Source organism: Helianthus annuus, chromosome 6 (genome assembly GCF_002127325.2).
Source record: "Helianthus annuus cultivar XRQ/B chromosome 6, HanXRQr2.0-SUNRISE, whole genome shotgun sequence".
In the NCBI taxonomy this organism is placed as follows: Eukaryota; Viridiplantae; Streptophyta; class Magnoliopsida; order Asterales; family Asteraceae; genus Helianthus; species Helianthus annuus.
Window position 1 is genome coordinate 127,797,501 of NC_035438.2, and position 15,923 is coordinate 127,813,423.

The following is a 15,923-nucleotide window of genomic DNA, read 5'->3' on the forward strand; positions in this document are numbered from 1 at the left end:
ATGAAGATGTTCATGTGATAAAGAAGTAGGTCAAAGAAATTCCAGCTTTCAAGATTGATGAGGAAGCTGATGCAACAAACATGCCCGAGAAATGTGAAAATTGTAAGACTGTGAAAAATCAAAACAACACGTTGATTCATAACATGAACAGACTGAAAGAATCTTATGATGTTCTAAACAAATAAGCTATGAATCAATACAACGAACCAAGCAGTGAACAATCAATAGCTATGAAGACACTTCAAGGAGCGTTTATGACAAAACAGAAAATTATCAATTATTACATTGAGAAATGTGCTGAACTTGAACAGAGATTGGAAACCCAGAGAATAGAAACTGAAAGGGTAAACAAGTTATTTAAAAGTTACTCATGTGCTTCTTATGTGATTGACAGGATTTATCCAACAGTTGAAGGCATGAAAGCATTTGAAGAAGAAGAATCTGAAGTAAAGGATACTGGTAAGAAACACAGTACTAACTATACCAAGTGTCCGCCTCCGCTTGAAAATGGATATTCTCCACGAAATCCAAATTCAGAAAGAGTAAAAAAGGCAACCAACTTACAGTGGGAATCTGAACCTTCAGACAACTTGCCAGACAACATCGATGTCACTTTCACATCGTCTGACACTGATCATGAGTCTGAGTTAATAAAGAAAGGGTTCGATCAGGTGTTGGATAAAGATGAAACTGAGGAGTCAGAGTCAAAATCAACGTCAAACTCTGACACGTCAAGTCCAACAGTCAAAAAGGGCAAATGGGTTTACAATAAAGAATTTCTGTTATTACAAAATAATTTGAATGACGAAACATTCAAAGTTGCATATACTTTGAATGATTCTGACAAATTATATTCTGATGAAGAATTTCCAATAAGAGGTGTTAAAACTGAAATGATCAACAAGGTTTTCAAACTAACAGAAATTAATATTTCTGAAATAAAAGATGTAAATCTTTCTGAAAAACCTAAAAAACACACCTCAAGAGTTCAACAAAGGTTAAACAAGAAAAAAGGTTACAGTTCTAGTTTGAGTTTTCAAAAGAAACCAAACCATAACGGTAATTTCAAAAAGAAAGGTTTAGGTTTTATACCACCAGAAAATCATAAAAATGAGAAAACTTATAAACCAAAAACTGTATTTGTTTCAGGATCAAGTTCGGAAGAAGAGGAAAAGAGCTCATTCTGGAAGCAATCGAACAAAGAATTCCTTGCGAAGAAGCAAGAAGGAATGAAGAATGAAGCTGTTCAGAAAAAGGAGACGAGAACCTGTTATCAATGCAAAACAGTTGGGTCATATTGCCTTGAACTGTCACCAACACAAAACAGGGAGTTTCTCTTAAACTGAAAGAAAAGATGGTTGAAAATGAACCACCAACCAAACAATTTATAATGTTCAAAAATTCAAAATTTGAGGTTGGTAAGAGTTCACAAAGTTTTTACAAAAGAAAAGTGAAGCTTAACAACCAAAAGTGGGTTGTTAAGAAATCAGAAAACAGTTCTGGCGATGAATCTGATTCGTCAAAATCAGAAGGGCCACAAATTGAGCTAAAAAATGAAAATTCTGTTCTGCCAATGGATGACGCAAACTTTCCACCACTGCGGACTGAAAATTATAAACAAAAAGTTGGCAAAGTTGAGATTTCAAATCAATTTTTTTCTAAAAAGAAAGAATTTGATGTTGAAAAAGCCTTTAACCCCAAAGTAAAATATATTTTTGGAAAAATGGTTGACAGGAAGGTCAAAGGGGTAAAGGAATTTTATGAATTGAAAAAGAATAAACCAGATGAAGATGGTTCACCCATGTTCATATCGTCATGGGATAGAACTTATCAAGAGTAAAATCCGGGCTTGCCGGAGCTCCCAGGTTGGTAATCGTGGAGCAGGAATCGACATCTTTCTTGAAAAATTGAAAATTGTCATATTTCGATTTACAAGTGGTATTGTTGATGAGTTCCTACAAGTGAACCTACAAGTGGTTAATCAAGGTCATTAAATTGAACTTGAGTTAACTTTCATACAAGTGGTTGAAAGAACAATGTGATGAACAAAACCCCTATCCTACAAGTGGTTTATGAAATCAACAAAATTAATTTTCCGGAAAAACCATTTTGATTAAAACAAACTTAAGTGTTTTGAAATCATAATGGGAAAATAGTTTGTTGTCAGGGGGAGTTCTGATTGTTTATGCCAAGTGAACGGAGAATTGAAGTAATTCATATCGGTTTGTCAAATTTTTTAAATGGTTTTGAATTTTAGGGGGAGTAAGAAATTTCAGAAAATCCAAAAACATTAGAAAATTTGGAAAATCCAAAAACATTAGAAAATTTGAAAAATCCAAAAACATGATAAAATCTAAAAAAAGAATTTTGTTGGGAAAAAGAGGAATTGATAGTACATTAGTAGATGATCCCAACACGCTAAAGAATTGGAAAGTCAAATGTGATAAACGATCTCACTGGCGATATGCCAGTAGGTTTTTATACATTCAGTAGATTGTTTTCGAGATATAAACCTAAATATCAAAGCTTACTTATTTCGTGGGGAACATCTCTCGGATATATAGGTAACCCCTGAAATCTTGTTTGAAAGGCTTTCTATTTCTGACATACTAGGTCTTTGTGCGTGATGATATCTGGGGTATTATACCAGGACTTCTGATTTTGCGGAAGCAATAGCCTAGTCCTCGTATAATGCTTTGCACTGCTTTAATATTAAAGCTCACCCTCAGCATAAAAAATGATGAATCATTGAAAAATGCTAATCATGTGCTGTTGAAGAAAAGATCCCCAAACGGGACACACTTAAAGACAAGCCATCATCTCTCTGATTTAACGGAAGTTCTAACCTGAGATCTCATGGTCTCGCATTACCCGTTTACAGATATCATTAGTGTACATTCACCTGTAAGACTGAATATAGAAGTCTGGATACGGGAGTATATTCTGAGATGGGACACGCGAATAAGTTTAAGTGCTTAAAACATTAAACTCGTATCTCGAAACAATTGAACCTTGTGCGAAAATTTAAGTGGATCAGTATACTGACAATCTAAGTGAATCGTTTAGAACTTAAAATGTTTAAAGCTTAACGGTGTTAGTGATTTGTCTAAAAAACTAATATGATCCTCTTACATAAACTCACAAAAATATTGTCTGTAAATATTTCTTTACTGCTTTTCATTAAAACAGAAATCCAAAAAGAATGTGTTTTAGCATAATATTTTGAAAAATAAAAAAGATTTTATTTCATCTTATTTTCGACAACTGATGTTGAAAAGCTGATTTTCAAAATTCCAAGTGCTAAACATGACGACAACAGGTTTGGGAGAGTTTGTTTAGAAAAAGGAAAATGATATTTTTACAAGTGGTCATCAAAGATTATAAATGTTAAATCATATTGGATGATATTTACAAGTGATGGTTTGAAATTGATTTTACAAGTGGCCAGCAGAAATTAAAATGGTTAAACAAAATCTTATGTTTTGGGTAGAGAATTGTGCAGGATATCAGCTGTGCGAGAGCCAGGTTCCGATTCCTGTGGACTTTCAGCATGAGGATATGCAGATTTAAGCCAGGTTCCAGATCCTGTGGCTACAGAGAGCCAGGAAACGTTCCTGAATCTGTGAAAGTTGCAAAGCGTGAGCAGAGTTTGAGCCAGGTTTCTGATCCAAAGCCTGTAGATTGTGAATTCCAGACTGCGATCCCAGCTTATCGAAAGGGGGAGTCTGAAGACTTTAAACCCAGGTTCGGATCTTGTTTGCTAATTCTGAAGATTGTGGATCAACATCCAAGAGGGAGTCTGAAGATGTAAAGAGCCAGTTTCTGATCATGGAACTGTGTTCAAGATAGACGCTGCTGATGCTGAAGAACTTAAAGAATCAAGAGATCTGATCAAGAGAAGATAGTCAGATTGAGATCCTGGAAGAGAGAGAGAGAAAGAAAGAGATTGAAGGATGCTTACAATGTCAGATACTTTGAAAGAGCATGAAGACTGATAAAGACTGAAGAGTTGACATACTGAAGACTCGACACCGAAGACTTCGTCAACATCCAAGGGGGAATCTATTGGTGCATATGTCTGTCGACTTCGTCTTGTATCGAGTCTTGTATTAGAAATGATAGATCTAGGACATGTATAATGAGATAAACGGGAAAAAGGTCAAAACTAGCATGTTCACACGAAGTGGTCAGTTTCACACGAACTGGACCAGTTCGTGTGAACTGGACATGTACCAGTCCATGCGAAGTGGCCTCCCTATAAATATGTGTCTTGGTCATTTCATTTGTAAGGGTTTGGATTCCGGTAGCGAAGCTCTGCTGAAGTATCTCCAGGTTGTAAATCGTCATCAAATCAATACAAGAGATAGTTAAAGTGATTCTAAGTGCAAATCAGCTGAAATAACTCCGAGATGTTTGTTTCCACCTCTCATATTGGACGAGATCTCTTCTGAACGACTCGTTAAGGTCGCACAATGATCCTACAGCAGAGTTCACTTGGGAACTCGAAAGCGACATGAAGGCAAAGTACCCGCAGTTATTTGTTACGGCTTCGGCCTAATTTCGGGACGAAATTCCCTCAACTAGGCGAGGCTGTAACACCTCGTGTTTCGAAAGACAAAGTCAAAGTTAAGATTGAAGTCAAAGGGAGACAAGATTGCTAATTGCAATCTGTCACTCCTTGCTCAATTCCTGTTTTGACTTCTTTGACTTATAGTTAGTCTATTTTATGCCTTACGTTAGTTGTATTATGTGGAGTACTTATTAATAATCGAGGTTTAATCAATGTTTATCGCATATTTGATCGCTTTATCGCTTATCGCAATCGCACTCGCAACCCGAATTATGCGTACTGGATATTGTTTTATGTGTGTGTGTGCCTTATGTGTTACTTGTGCATGTTTACTTATGTTTATGTTGTGATGATTAATCGAAACGCAATAGAAACTAAGTCGCAATCGAATCGCAAACGCAAAACGCAAGTTAATTAAGGATGATTGTATGTTGATATAGTAGTTGGGATCAAAAGTAATTTGAATAGGAAACTCTATCGCATCGTAACGCTCAACACGTGAATTGAAATCGCAAAACGCAACACGCCGTGCTCTCCACTCGAATGGCCAGCCGATCGAGCTGCCACCCGATCGGGCTGCCATCCGATCGAGGTGCCACTCGATCGGGCTGCCACCCGACCAGGGTAGCCACTCGATCGACCAGCCCTTTCCATATATCGAAACCCTATAAATACCCCCTGTCAACATCATAACTTCACCTTTTGTACTCTCTCGTCCGACCAGCACTTCTTGCCCACTTTTCTTTAGATTTCTCGCGATTCTTGTAAGTTTTCCATCTAAATCTTGTACTTTCTTGATCTACACACACTCCTACACCTTTCTATCTTTTAAATCTTAACTTTTAACCATGAAATCACTAGATTTGAGATGTTCTAGGATGAGGTCATCATGGTGTCTTAGGAACTTCATGTTTTGGCTTCAATCCACCAAGAACAACTTAGATCTGAATGATTTCCACACAAATAAACAAAGATCTTTCATAGATCTAAATATATTCACGGTGAAAAGGATTGAAAGATAGTTTTCCAACTTTCTTTCAACTCTTTTACACTCAATGCACTCAAAACCGATAGAATCGGAGCTTGTTCTGATCTTCTACTCTTTCTTGTGGATGCGTTGGTTCAAGATCTGGATTCTATCCACGAGATTACCGATTTCGGGTTAAACATGGAACACCGTCTTGAACAATTAACTGGTCAGATTTGGGTGATTCTTGTCCGATCAGGTTACTCAGTCTTGACGAGGTTTCTGTTGTCTAACACGTTATCAAAACATCTCGATAAAATGACAAACTATCAAAATGACCAAGGAATAAGACGACCAGGACACCAGAACGGAGTGCCGCCCGATCGGACTGCTGTCCGATCGGATTGTCACCCGATCGGGTTGCCACCTGACCGGCTTGCACCTTGGCCCCACACTTAACTTTTATTTCAAACTTCAAGAGTTTTGAACGCCGAACGGAATGCCGCCCAATCGAGTTGCCACCCGATCGACTGACCATCCGACCCCGTGATGTTTTGAACTCAACACATAAACAATTTTCAACATGCTCAATACCACCGGATTGCCACCCGATCGAACTACAATCCGATCGAGTGACTAACTGCTGTGAACTTTTTCTCACTAAAGTGTTCAACCAATCGGATTGTCGCCCGATCGAACGTCCGTCCGATCGACCGACCTGAAAGGTAGAGATACTTCTATGTTTTCAAAATGCTACAACGAAAACTTCAAAAGACAAGCCATCATACACAAACGCATCCTTCCCAAAGGAAGTAACAATCCACTCGAACGATCACCCGGTCGGATGACCATCCGAGCGGATTTTCACCCAAACAACCGGCCACCCGATAGGATTGCCATCCGATCAGATTGCTGTCCGACCCACTTACACTCTACATCATTTTACGCGTCGCTTATCGTTATGCTACCGTTCTGATTAGGCTAATCTTACTCTCTAGCACTCCCTTCAATCCACCAATCGCTGTGAGTATACTCGATCCCTTTTTACTTTACGCACTTTTGGGTGTTACATACGTTACTTATTCTAAATCACATCAAACACACTACGCAATACTTTAAACGCTAACCGTTACCACATGTTATACGTGACTTAATGAATGCTTGTTTGTTATGTTTACACATGGAATGCTGTCTACCTGCCTTAGCAACGGTAGTACTATTTGTTTGGACTCAGCACCTGTTCACTCAGGGGTTGTTAAGGATAATTTGTTACATGGCTCACAGTGGTGAGTGTGTATAACGAACTGTCTTAGGCAGTCAACACGCAATCATTGGTATCGATAGGTTCATGTCGATAACTAACATGCCTCATTTTATACTGTGTATGTGCTGGTTATGCGTAACGATTTTGAACTCTACTATATCTATTAAACTTGTATGCTCACCTTTACACTATGTGTATTGACTTTTACTTTAACGTATGTGACAGGTGCTTAGGATGCTTATGTGCTTAGCTTGCTGTGAAATCGAGGCTAGGAAAGGTCTAGAAACAAATAAACAATTGTCTGTATTTTGAAATCTGAGTTGTCAGAACAGAACAATTTGACTAGATCTTGTTTGTAATAATTATGTTATCTTTTATGACATTGTATGGGACATGTTGCTTTAAATAACTGGTAATTATAGTTGTTATGAAAACTTCTGGACTATCTGTTTCGCTCAGTGCCGTGCCCCAATGATTCCGCCGCCGGTTGGGGTGTGACAGTGTTGAAATCAAGAAAAAAACATGCTCCAAGTACGCTTATGATCATCACTTCGGTCATGGCGGGTATAGTTATCTCAGAGGAATAATTCTCTAATTCGAGTTTGTTTTTATGTGTCTAATAGTGATTTCTTGGTTCCATGTTTAATGTGTGTGTGTCTGCTGTTTTAAGTTATATCTAATACCAGCTACACAATAATGAAATTGCAAGTGATGCAATCCCCCGGATCTTTCATGTGGTGGAAAGCAAAGGTAGACAAAAAAGGAGAATACAACAATGCTAGTGTCAAAGACATTGCTGATAAATTAGTAAGTATAACTTCAAACTGTTAGAAATTATACATGTTAAAGTCAAATAATTGTCATAATTAGTTAATAGAGTTGGAGTTGTGAGATAAGGCTGAAAGGTAATCACCTGCAATAGACACAACTACAAGTATTGGGAAATTGCTGGTGAACTACCTCGACAAAAATTCTTGTAACCAGCAGTTCCACCACACATTTCCATGCTTGGAGCGAATTATTAGTTTGCATCTTGTCAAGTCAAAGCCGTATTCTTTTGTAATGTGCTGGTCAACTCTAGGAGTTTTGGCTTTTAGAGTCAGCAGTTGTGTTAATTTATGTAACTTGAATGAATATAATAGAAAGGGCCAGCTCTCTATATACATGAAAAAGATACACTAAGGCCTTTAAAGAATAAATGAATACATAAACTAAATCATAATAATAAATAATATCAATTGACATCCCCCCTCAAGCGGAACGGTGGCGGACCAAGACGAAGCATCTGACGGAAGTTGATAAACTGAAGCGTTGGAAGACTCTTGGTGAATATGTCAGCCACTTGAAGCTTGGTAGGAACAAATTTGGTTGCCAACCTTCCAGAAGACACTAGTTCCCGTAAGAAATGATAGTCAAGGTCAATGTGCTTAGCACGTTTGTGAGATACCAGATTTTGCATAAGAAAAAGAGCACTTTGATTAACACACAGGATCGTTGGACGGTCTGGGGGTAGCGCATGAAGCTCCTGTAACAGATGTGTTATCCAAACAATTTCAGCAGCAGTGTTTGCCATGGCCCTGTATTCAGACTCACAACTTGACCGGGCAACAGTGGGTTGTTTTTTGGCACTCCAAGAGATCAGATTGCCCCCCAAGAAGATAGAATACCCATAAGTAGAGCGGCGTGTTTCCAAACGTTGGGCCCAGTCAGCATCAGAGAAACCAATGAGAGATGTATGAGTGGGATGGCTATAGTGCAAACCGAAAGCTATGGTACCCTTAACATAACGAAGAATTCTCTTGACCTCCTGATAATGCGTAACTATTGGAGCATGTAAAAACTGACTCACTTGATTAACCGCATATGAGATGTCAGGCCTAGTGATCGTCAAGTACAGGAGGGCACCCACAATAGATCGGTAGAGCGTGGGATCCGAAAAAGACTCACCTGTAGAAACAAAAGAAACATTCGAGCTCAAAGGTGTTGGAGCTGGTTTAGCATCCAACATCTTTGCACGTGTCAAAATATCTAACGTATACTTAAATTGATTCAAAAAAATACCATTTGGTGTGTAGGTAACCTCCAATCCAAGAAAGTAGTTGAGTTCCCCCAAATCTTTTATGGCAAATTCTTTGTTTAGTTTGGTAATGAAGGATAAGAGGGTATCGGGTTGGTTTCCAGTTAGAATGATATCATCCACGTAAACAAGGAGGTACATAATACAAGAACCTTGTTTAAAGATGAATAAGGAGGGGTCGACACGACTACACAAGAAACCAATGTTGAGAAGAAATGAGCTGAGGCTTGTTTGAGACCATAAATAGCTTTTTTTAAGTTTGCACACATGATTAGGAAACTTAGGATCAATAAAGCTCGGAGGTTGCTCCATAAACACACATTCGTTGAGATGACCATGTAAGAAAGCATTGTTTACATCAAGTTGATGTAGTTTCCACCCATGTATAATGGCTAAAGTTAAGACAGTACGAACAGTAGTGGCTTTAACAACGGGACTAAATGTATGAGAATAATCTTGTCCCGGAATTTGACTGAACCCTTGCGCCACAAGACGGGCTTTGTGACGCTCAATAGAACCATCAGAATGAAACTTGGTTCGATACAACCACTTGGAACCAACAACATTGTAGTTGGATAGGCACGGAACAAGAGTCCAAGTTTGATTACGATGAAGGGCATCAAGTTCAGTTTGCATCGCACGAACCCATTTTACATCCTTTGAAGCAGATTAATACATTTTAGGATCAGAGGAGGCAAAAAAGGCTTGGTGTAAAGGGATGTTTCGGGTGTGAGATAAATTTGCACGATGTCGAATTTTAAAAATCCCGGCTTTCGCCTGGGTGGTCATGGGGTGTGTGGGTAGAGGTGGCAGTGGTGGCGGGGAAGGGCTGGTGGTATTGTCTGTGGGGGAGGGTGTATCAGAGGGGCTGGTGTTATCGGGTGAGGGGGGGGGATTAGTTTGTGGTTGAGAGGTGGAAGTTGGGCTCGATATAGGAGTGGGTGGCGGGTGAAGATCAGTTTGGGAAGGATAATCGGGTGTTAGGTGTAAATCAGGTGTGGGTTGCAAAAAAACAGGAATGGGAGTGTCAGGTTGTGGCATGGGATTAGTGGTAGGTGTAGATGTGGTACAAGCTGTTTTAGGGGAAGAATGATTTGGAACAGTAGGTGGAGTATGGGAGGTGTCTAAAAAAGTGGATAATTCAAGTGATGAAATTGGGTTGGCTTGGGATAATTTGTCATAAGGAAAGTGAGTCTCATCGAATCGAGCATGCCGAGATATATAGATGCGAGATGTGGATGGATCAAGGCATCTATATTTGAAGCAATATCCAAGAAAAATACATGGTATACTCTGCGATGCAAGTTTGTGGGGAGTATAATCTCTCAAGTAAGGGTACACCCGACACCCAAAGGCACGGAGGGAAGCATATGTGGGTGATTGTTTATATAAAGTTTCAAAGGGAGATTTTTCTCCAAGGATAGTAGTAGGCAAGCGGTTAATGAAATATACCGCCAAGGAGAAAGCCTCAACCCAATAAATTGAGGGCAATTTAGCATTGAACAACATAGCTAATCCAGTTTCGACAATGTGTTGATGTTTCCTTTCAACCCTTCCATTTTGTTGTGGTGTGTGGGGACACGACATGCGATGAAGTGTTCCATTATTTTCAAATAATAGTCGCACCCTATGGTTGGTAAATTTAGTTCCCCCATCGCTTTGAAGTATTTTTATTTTCGTGGAAAACTGTGTTTGAACAAAGGAAACAAAGACAGATAAGACATTATAAAAATCAGACTTGGCACGCATAGGGTATAGCCAAGTGAAGCAAGAGAAGTCATCAATGAAGGCCGCATAATATAAAAAGTTATAAACAGATTTAATCGGGGATGGCCCCCATAGGTCACAATGTATTAATTCAAGTGGTGCTGATGCATGTTTATTATTAGAATCAAAAGGCAACCGTTTGGATTATGCGAGTTCACACAGGGAGCAAAGCCCCTGTTTAGGTAATATGGAAGTAAAAGACAAATGTCCATGTTTTTTAATATATTAATAGTAGTAAAATTTACATGCCTAAGACGAGCATGCCATATTTCATAGGAGGCTTTCGGACAGGTGGAGGAGGAAACTAGAGCTTCATGTGTGTTATGGAGCACATATAAACCATCTTTACGGCAACCCCGGGCTAGGACTTGCTTGGTTAGCCGATCCTGAATGTAAAAGTAAGGATGTGAGAACAAAACATCAACAAAATTATCCTCAGTTAACTTCCTTATCGAGAGGAGATTTTTTGTGATATGAGGTACAACCAGCACATTTTTTAAATCAAGGCAACCAAGTAATTTAGTATCACCAACATGAGATACAGAAAGAGAATGTCCATTACCAAAAAATACTCTTTTGTTACCATTAGTTGGTGTGGGATTAGTCACACCAACATTATTAGGAAGCATATGATCGGACGCACCTGTGTCACAAGTCCAATCGGGTTCATTCACATTGCATTGCGCATGAAAAGCACTTGCAAGATGGTCCTCAGATAGTGTGGCCGAAGTGGCAAAGGTAGCAAGTTTGGGACATTGAGTGGCATAACATCCCGGAGTGCGACAAAGTTGACATATCGGGGGTCGGCGGGTATTGTTCTGATTTTGATTGTGCCGAGAGTTGAATGGACCAGAAGAGCGGGGCTGTCGACTTTTATTGTTCCGATAATTATTGGGCCGCGACTTGGCTGGGCCGAAACCTGGGCCACGAGTAGGCTGAGAGCCATGGGCCAGACTGGACCGATTTGCTCCTTGTTGTTGAGATGAGGCTGAGAAGGCAGCCGCATGTGATTGCGGTCCATGTAAGGATTTAACAAACAACTCGTGACTTTCCGCACGAGCAAGTAAATCAGAAAAGGCTGGTAACGGGCGAATGGATCGAACCGTCGTAGAGAATGTTTCAAATGTTGGGCCAAGGCCACATAAAAACCAATGAATCTGGTCCATGGGCTCAACCGCATGACCGATGGCGCTTAGTTGGTCACAAATGGATTTGAAGGTGTGACCAAATTCAGAAACCGATTTATCTCCTTTTTGGGTTAGTCGAAAAGTGTCACACAAATTTTGGACACGTTCAACGGATGCACTACAAAACGCGGCTTCAAGAGCAAGCCATATTTCCCTAGCCGAGGTAAGACCAACAATCACCGAAAGGGCTTCTTCAGTGAGAGAAGCATTAAGAAGGATTAGAGTTTTTTGTTCATTTTGCACCCATTCTGAAAATTCAGGATTGTCAACCACTTTATCATTTGATGAAATAGTTTTTGGAGGAATGGTAGAGGTTCCATCAACATGGGGTAGGAGTTGTTGAAGGGAGAGGAGTGGTAGCATTTGGATACGCCAGTATAGGTAATTGGATGAGTTAAGTTTGAGGGTAATCATGGGAGTGAAGTTTGTCATGGGCATGGGGTTTGAAGAGGATGATGCAGCCATTGTGCAAGAGGAAACAAAGAACAGTAGATGAAAAGAGGAAGAGGGAAGGGAGACGATGGGAAAGGAAGGAGAAAGGAATAGGTAGGAAGTTGAAGGCCAAGGAGGAGGGAACTAAAGCACTTCTTTAAAGGCTGATACCATGTTAATTTATGTAACTTGAATGAATACAATAGAAAGGGCCAGCTCTCTATATACATGAAAAAGATACACTAGGGCCCTTAAAGAATAAATAAATACATAAACTAAATCACAATAATAAATAATATCAATTGACAAGTTGCTTTCAGAATACAACAATTTACCATAATGCATGTTTACTTTGTTAAAAAACATGTCACCGAAGTGAAACAAAAATCAAAGATAGAGACCTGGACCTTGAACCGGGCACGTATGCCATCACAATAGTATTTGGAAAGGAAAGAGGTGAATTTTTAAATGGGATTGTTTATGGAGTGACTTCCAGGGGATATTCGCATGTTCCTCGAACAGAAGGATCAACAAAGGAACAAATTGTATTAGTTGAGTTTGAAATTCAAAATGGGAGAGTTGAGTCTTAGAAAAAAGAACAAAAATTTCAAGCCCTGTCCAAGCAGATGACACACGCCAAGGAAATACTTAATCAAGTTTTAGCTTATCTGGCTGGACAAGGCCTGCAACTACCAAACTCCCAATCTTTAGCAAATAAAATGTCATCAACACAAGTAAGTGAGGTATTTTATTGACAAGTTCATGCTTTAACATTTGCCCCTTGGTCGATACATTTTGTAGGTAAAATGTATAGACAATCATGTTGGATCTAATGACAGTACTAGTGCTACCAAATCTGAAATGGTGCATAAGGAAATAGTAAGTCTTCTTTACATAAAAAGATTACTGATGTTCCATAATCTCTTGAATGAAATTGTAGATCAATTTTGTGGATGACAATCTTTGACCTAAGGACAAAAAAATGCATCATGTAAACTAGTGCAAACAGAAGTGCAAAAACAAAAAACTAAGAATGGTAAGTTTTTGATAATTTCATTATTTTAACTTTTATTTAATTTTCCATAACCTCCTTAATTGAATGTTTTTTAGGGTATGCCTGAGCCAATTTCCGGATACTGCATCTCATTTGGAACCAAAAGAATATGTCCCATAGGTATGTGTTGTTCGAAATTTACACTGATACATTGACTTCGACTTTATTATGTTAATAGAACTATTCATATATTTATTTCCATGCTTTGTTGCTCCAGTTACCAGGTCCGCCAACCAAGGTACCAGATCCACCAACCAGTCAGAGAGAAAGCACCTCATCTACACTTGCTATGAAGCAAATGAAATATTTTATAATGTTACGTATGTTGATAAAAGACGCATTGAAGAACAAGTACAGTACGTATTATTTTTTTTTTTTGAAAGGCCAAACTAAACTTTATTACTCCAAAATAGTCTAAAAGATGCAGACATCCAAACTTAAAGTACAGTATTACTTAGGTTGATTGTTGAATAATTAGAAAACATTATATATATAGGGTAATGTTAGACAAAAAAACCCTTAAATTTTTAGAAAACTCTGGAAACTCAAATCTCCCCTCATTTTTACCCAACCTCCCGACATTTTTTTTTTTTAAAATAACACATGTAATATACATGTTTTAAAGTGTTTTGGGCCAAAAAAAAAAACAAAAAAGCGCCGAAGGGATTTTTTTTAAAAAAATAAACAAATTTCAGCAATGTCCGGTTGCCTAACATGTGTTAGGCACAAAAGACAGAAATTGCTGAATTTTTTTTTTTTTAAAAATCATCCCTTCGGCGCTTTTTGATTTTTTTGGCCCAAAACTCTTAAAAACATGTATATTGCATGTGTTATTTTTTTCAAAAAAAAAATGTCGGGAGGTTGGGTTTTCTAGGGTTTTTTATATATATAGGGTTTTCTATATAGCCCTACCCTATATATATATATATATCATTGTATTAGAAGAATGTATTATCTAATATTTTAATCGAACAATAAAATAAATCGTTGTATTAGAAGAATGTATTATATTAGTTCTAATATTTTAATCGAACAACAAAATTAAAGGTTGCTAAGCAGCAGACCAATAAATTAAAAGAGAATTATATTGTATTATTCAGTGAGAAATGAATAATACGCAACATGTATATTATTATTTCAAAAGAAATGAAAAATATTCGGCATATATATTCTTAAAGACAATTTGGATTATATCCAGGTCCTCCAAAAAAGATATAATCACCCCAAATATCAGGGTTACCACGCCCCTTTCTAACGTCATAACAATTGGGTCTGGGTGCGAATAAATTTAGATTAGAAACTGGCTTTAATTCGTTATGTTGGTCAATCACTGCCAACTTTCTAATAAACGCCGCTTTCTTAAAATCTTCATCCGGGAAGTGGCCACTACCCATTTGAGTCGTCGTGTGGTTATCGGCCAAGTCATGAGAATACACTTCTCCACCATATTCAATTGTCGTTGCGTTACCTTGAAGACTAGTGAACAAAGACTTCGGCCAATACCCGATCACTTCAGTTCCCACCTTTAACCACCAGTCTCCACTCTTCGGATCCTGCAAAATCATAAATCACAACCATTTTTTCTATGGATTACAAAAGTTGACATTTATTTTATGTAATGTTTTTACCTTCCATATCATAAAGGCGACATGGCATTGTACGCCGTTATATGTTGATACCGGATCTATAGCACTTCCAAGGGAAAACTTTTGGGTGGTTTGGACGAACCCTGAACATACCAGATTGTAGCAACCAGACTGATACCCATCGGCCTGTAGTTTTTATTTTATTTTAGTTTTAATCTATACTTGTTTCGGCAAACACAATAACTGATACATTAACTTACTGTCCAAAAAATAAACAATCTTGGTCGACTGTCTTTGTAAACCTGCCATAACAAACTAGGTTTTAAAATGCACACACACACACACACCACACACACATATATATATATATATATATATATATATATATATATATATATATATATATATATATATATATATATAGGACAAAGATCCGTTAGGAACCACCCTTTATTGCGAGAACCGCGAGAACCAGTGTGAACACAAACAGTAATACCTAAAAAAATCTAAAAAACACCCAAAAATTTTTTTTTTTATTTTTTTACTACTTTTTATATAAAAATCGCTACTTTTAGTATCAAAAAAAAAATTTTTAAAATTTTTTTTTTAAATAATTTTTTTTTTTGGCTACTAAAAGTAGCGATTTGAACATAAAAAATAGTAAAAAAATAAAAAAAAATTTTAGATTTTTTTTTTATTTTTTTAGATTTTTTAGGTTTTTTGGGGGTTTAGTTTTTAGCATTTTAGCTTGGGGGTGGGGGTTTAGGTTTTTGGGGGGTGGGGGAGGGGGGTTTAGGTTTTTTGGGGTGGGGGGGGGGGTGGGGGGTTTAGGTTTTTGGGGGGTGGGGGTTAGGTTTTTTTAGGTTTTTTTAGCTATTTTAGGTTGTGTTCACATTGGTTCTCGCGGTTCTCGCAATAAGGTGGTTCTCGCATGAACCTTACCCTATATATATATATATATATATATATATATATATATATATATATATATATATATATATATATATATATATATATAT

General features: G+C 37.9%; 1 protein-coding gene across 1 annotated transcript; it reads right to left on the bottom strand.

Moving 5' to 3' along the window:
* Positions 1 to 14,480: 14,480 nt before the first annotated feature.
* Positions 14,481 to 15,103, bottom strand: LOC118479461. Its single transcript, XM_035974002.1, has 2 exons — positions 14,947 to 15,103; positions 14,481 to 14,871 (listed from the first exon to the last, which is right to left on the bottom strand). The coding sequence occupies exons 1-2, from the start codon at positions 14,956 to 14,958 to the stop codon at positions 14,491 to 14,493; spliced, it is 393 nt and encodes a 130-aa protein (XP_035829895.1). The 5' UTR covers positions 14,959 to 15,103; the 3' UTR covers positions 14,481 to 14,490.
* Positions 15,104 to 15,923: the final 820 nt, after the last annotated feature.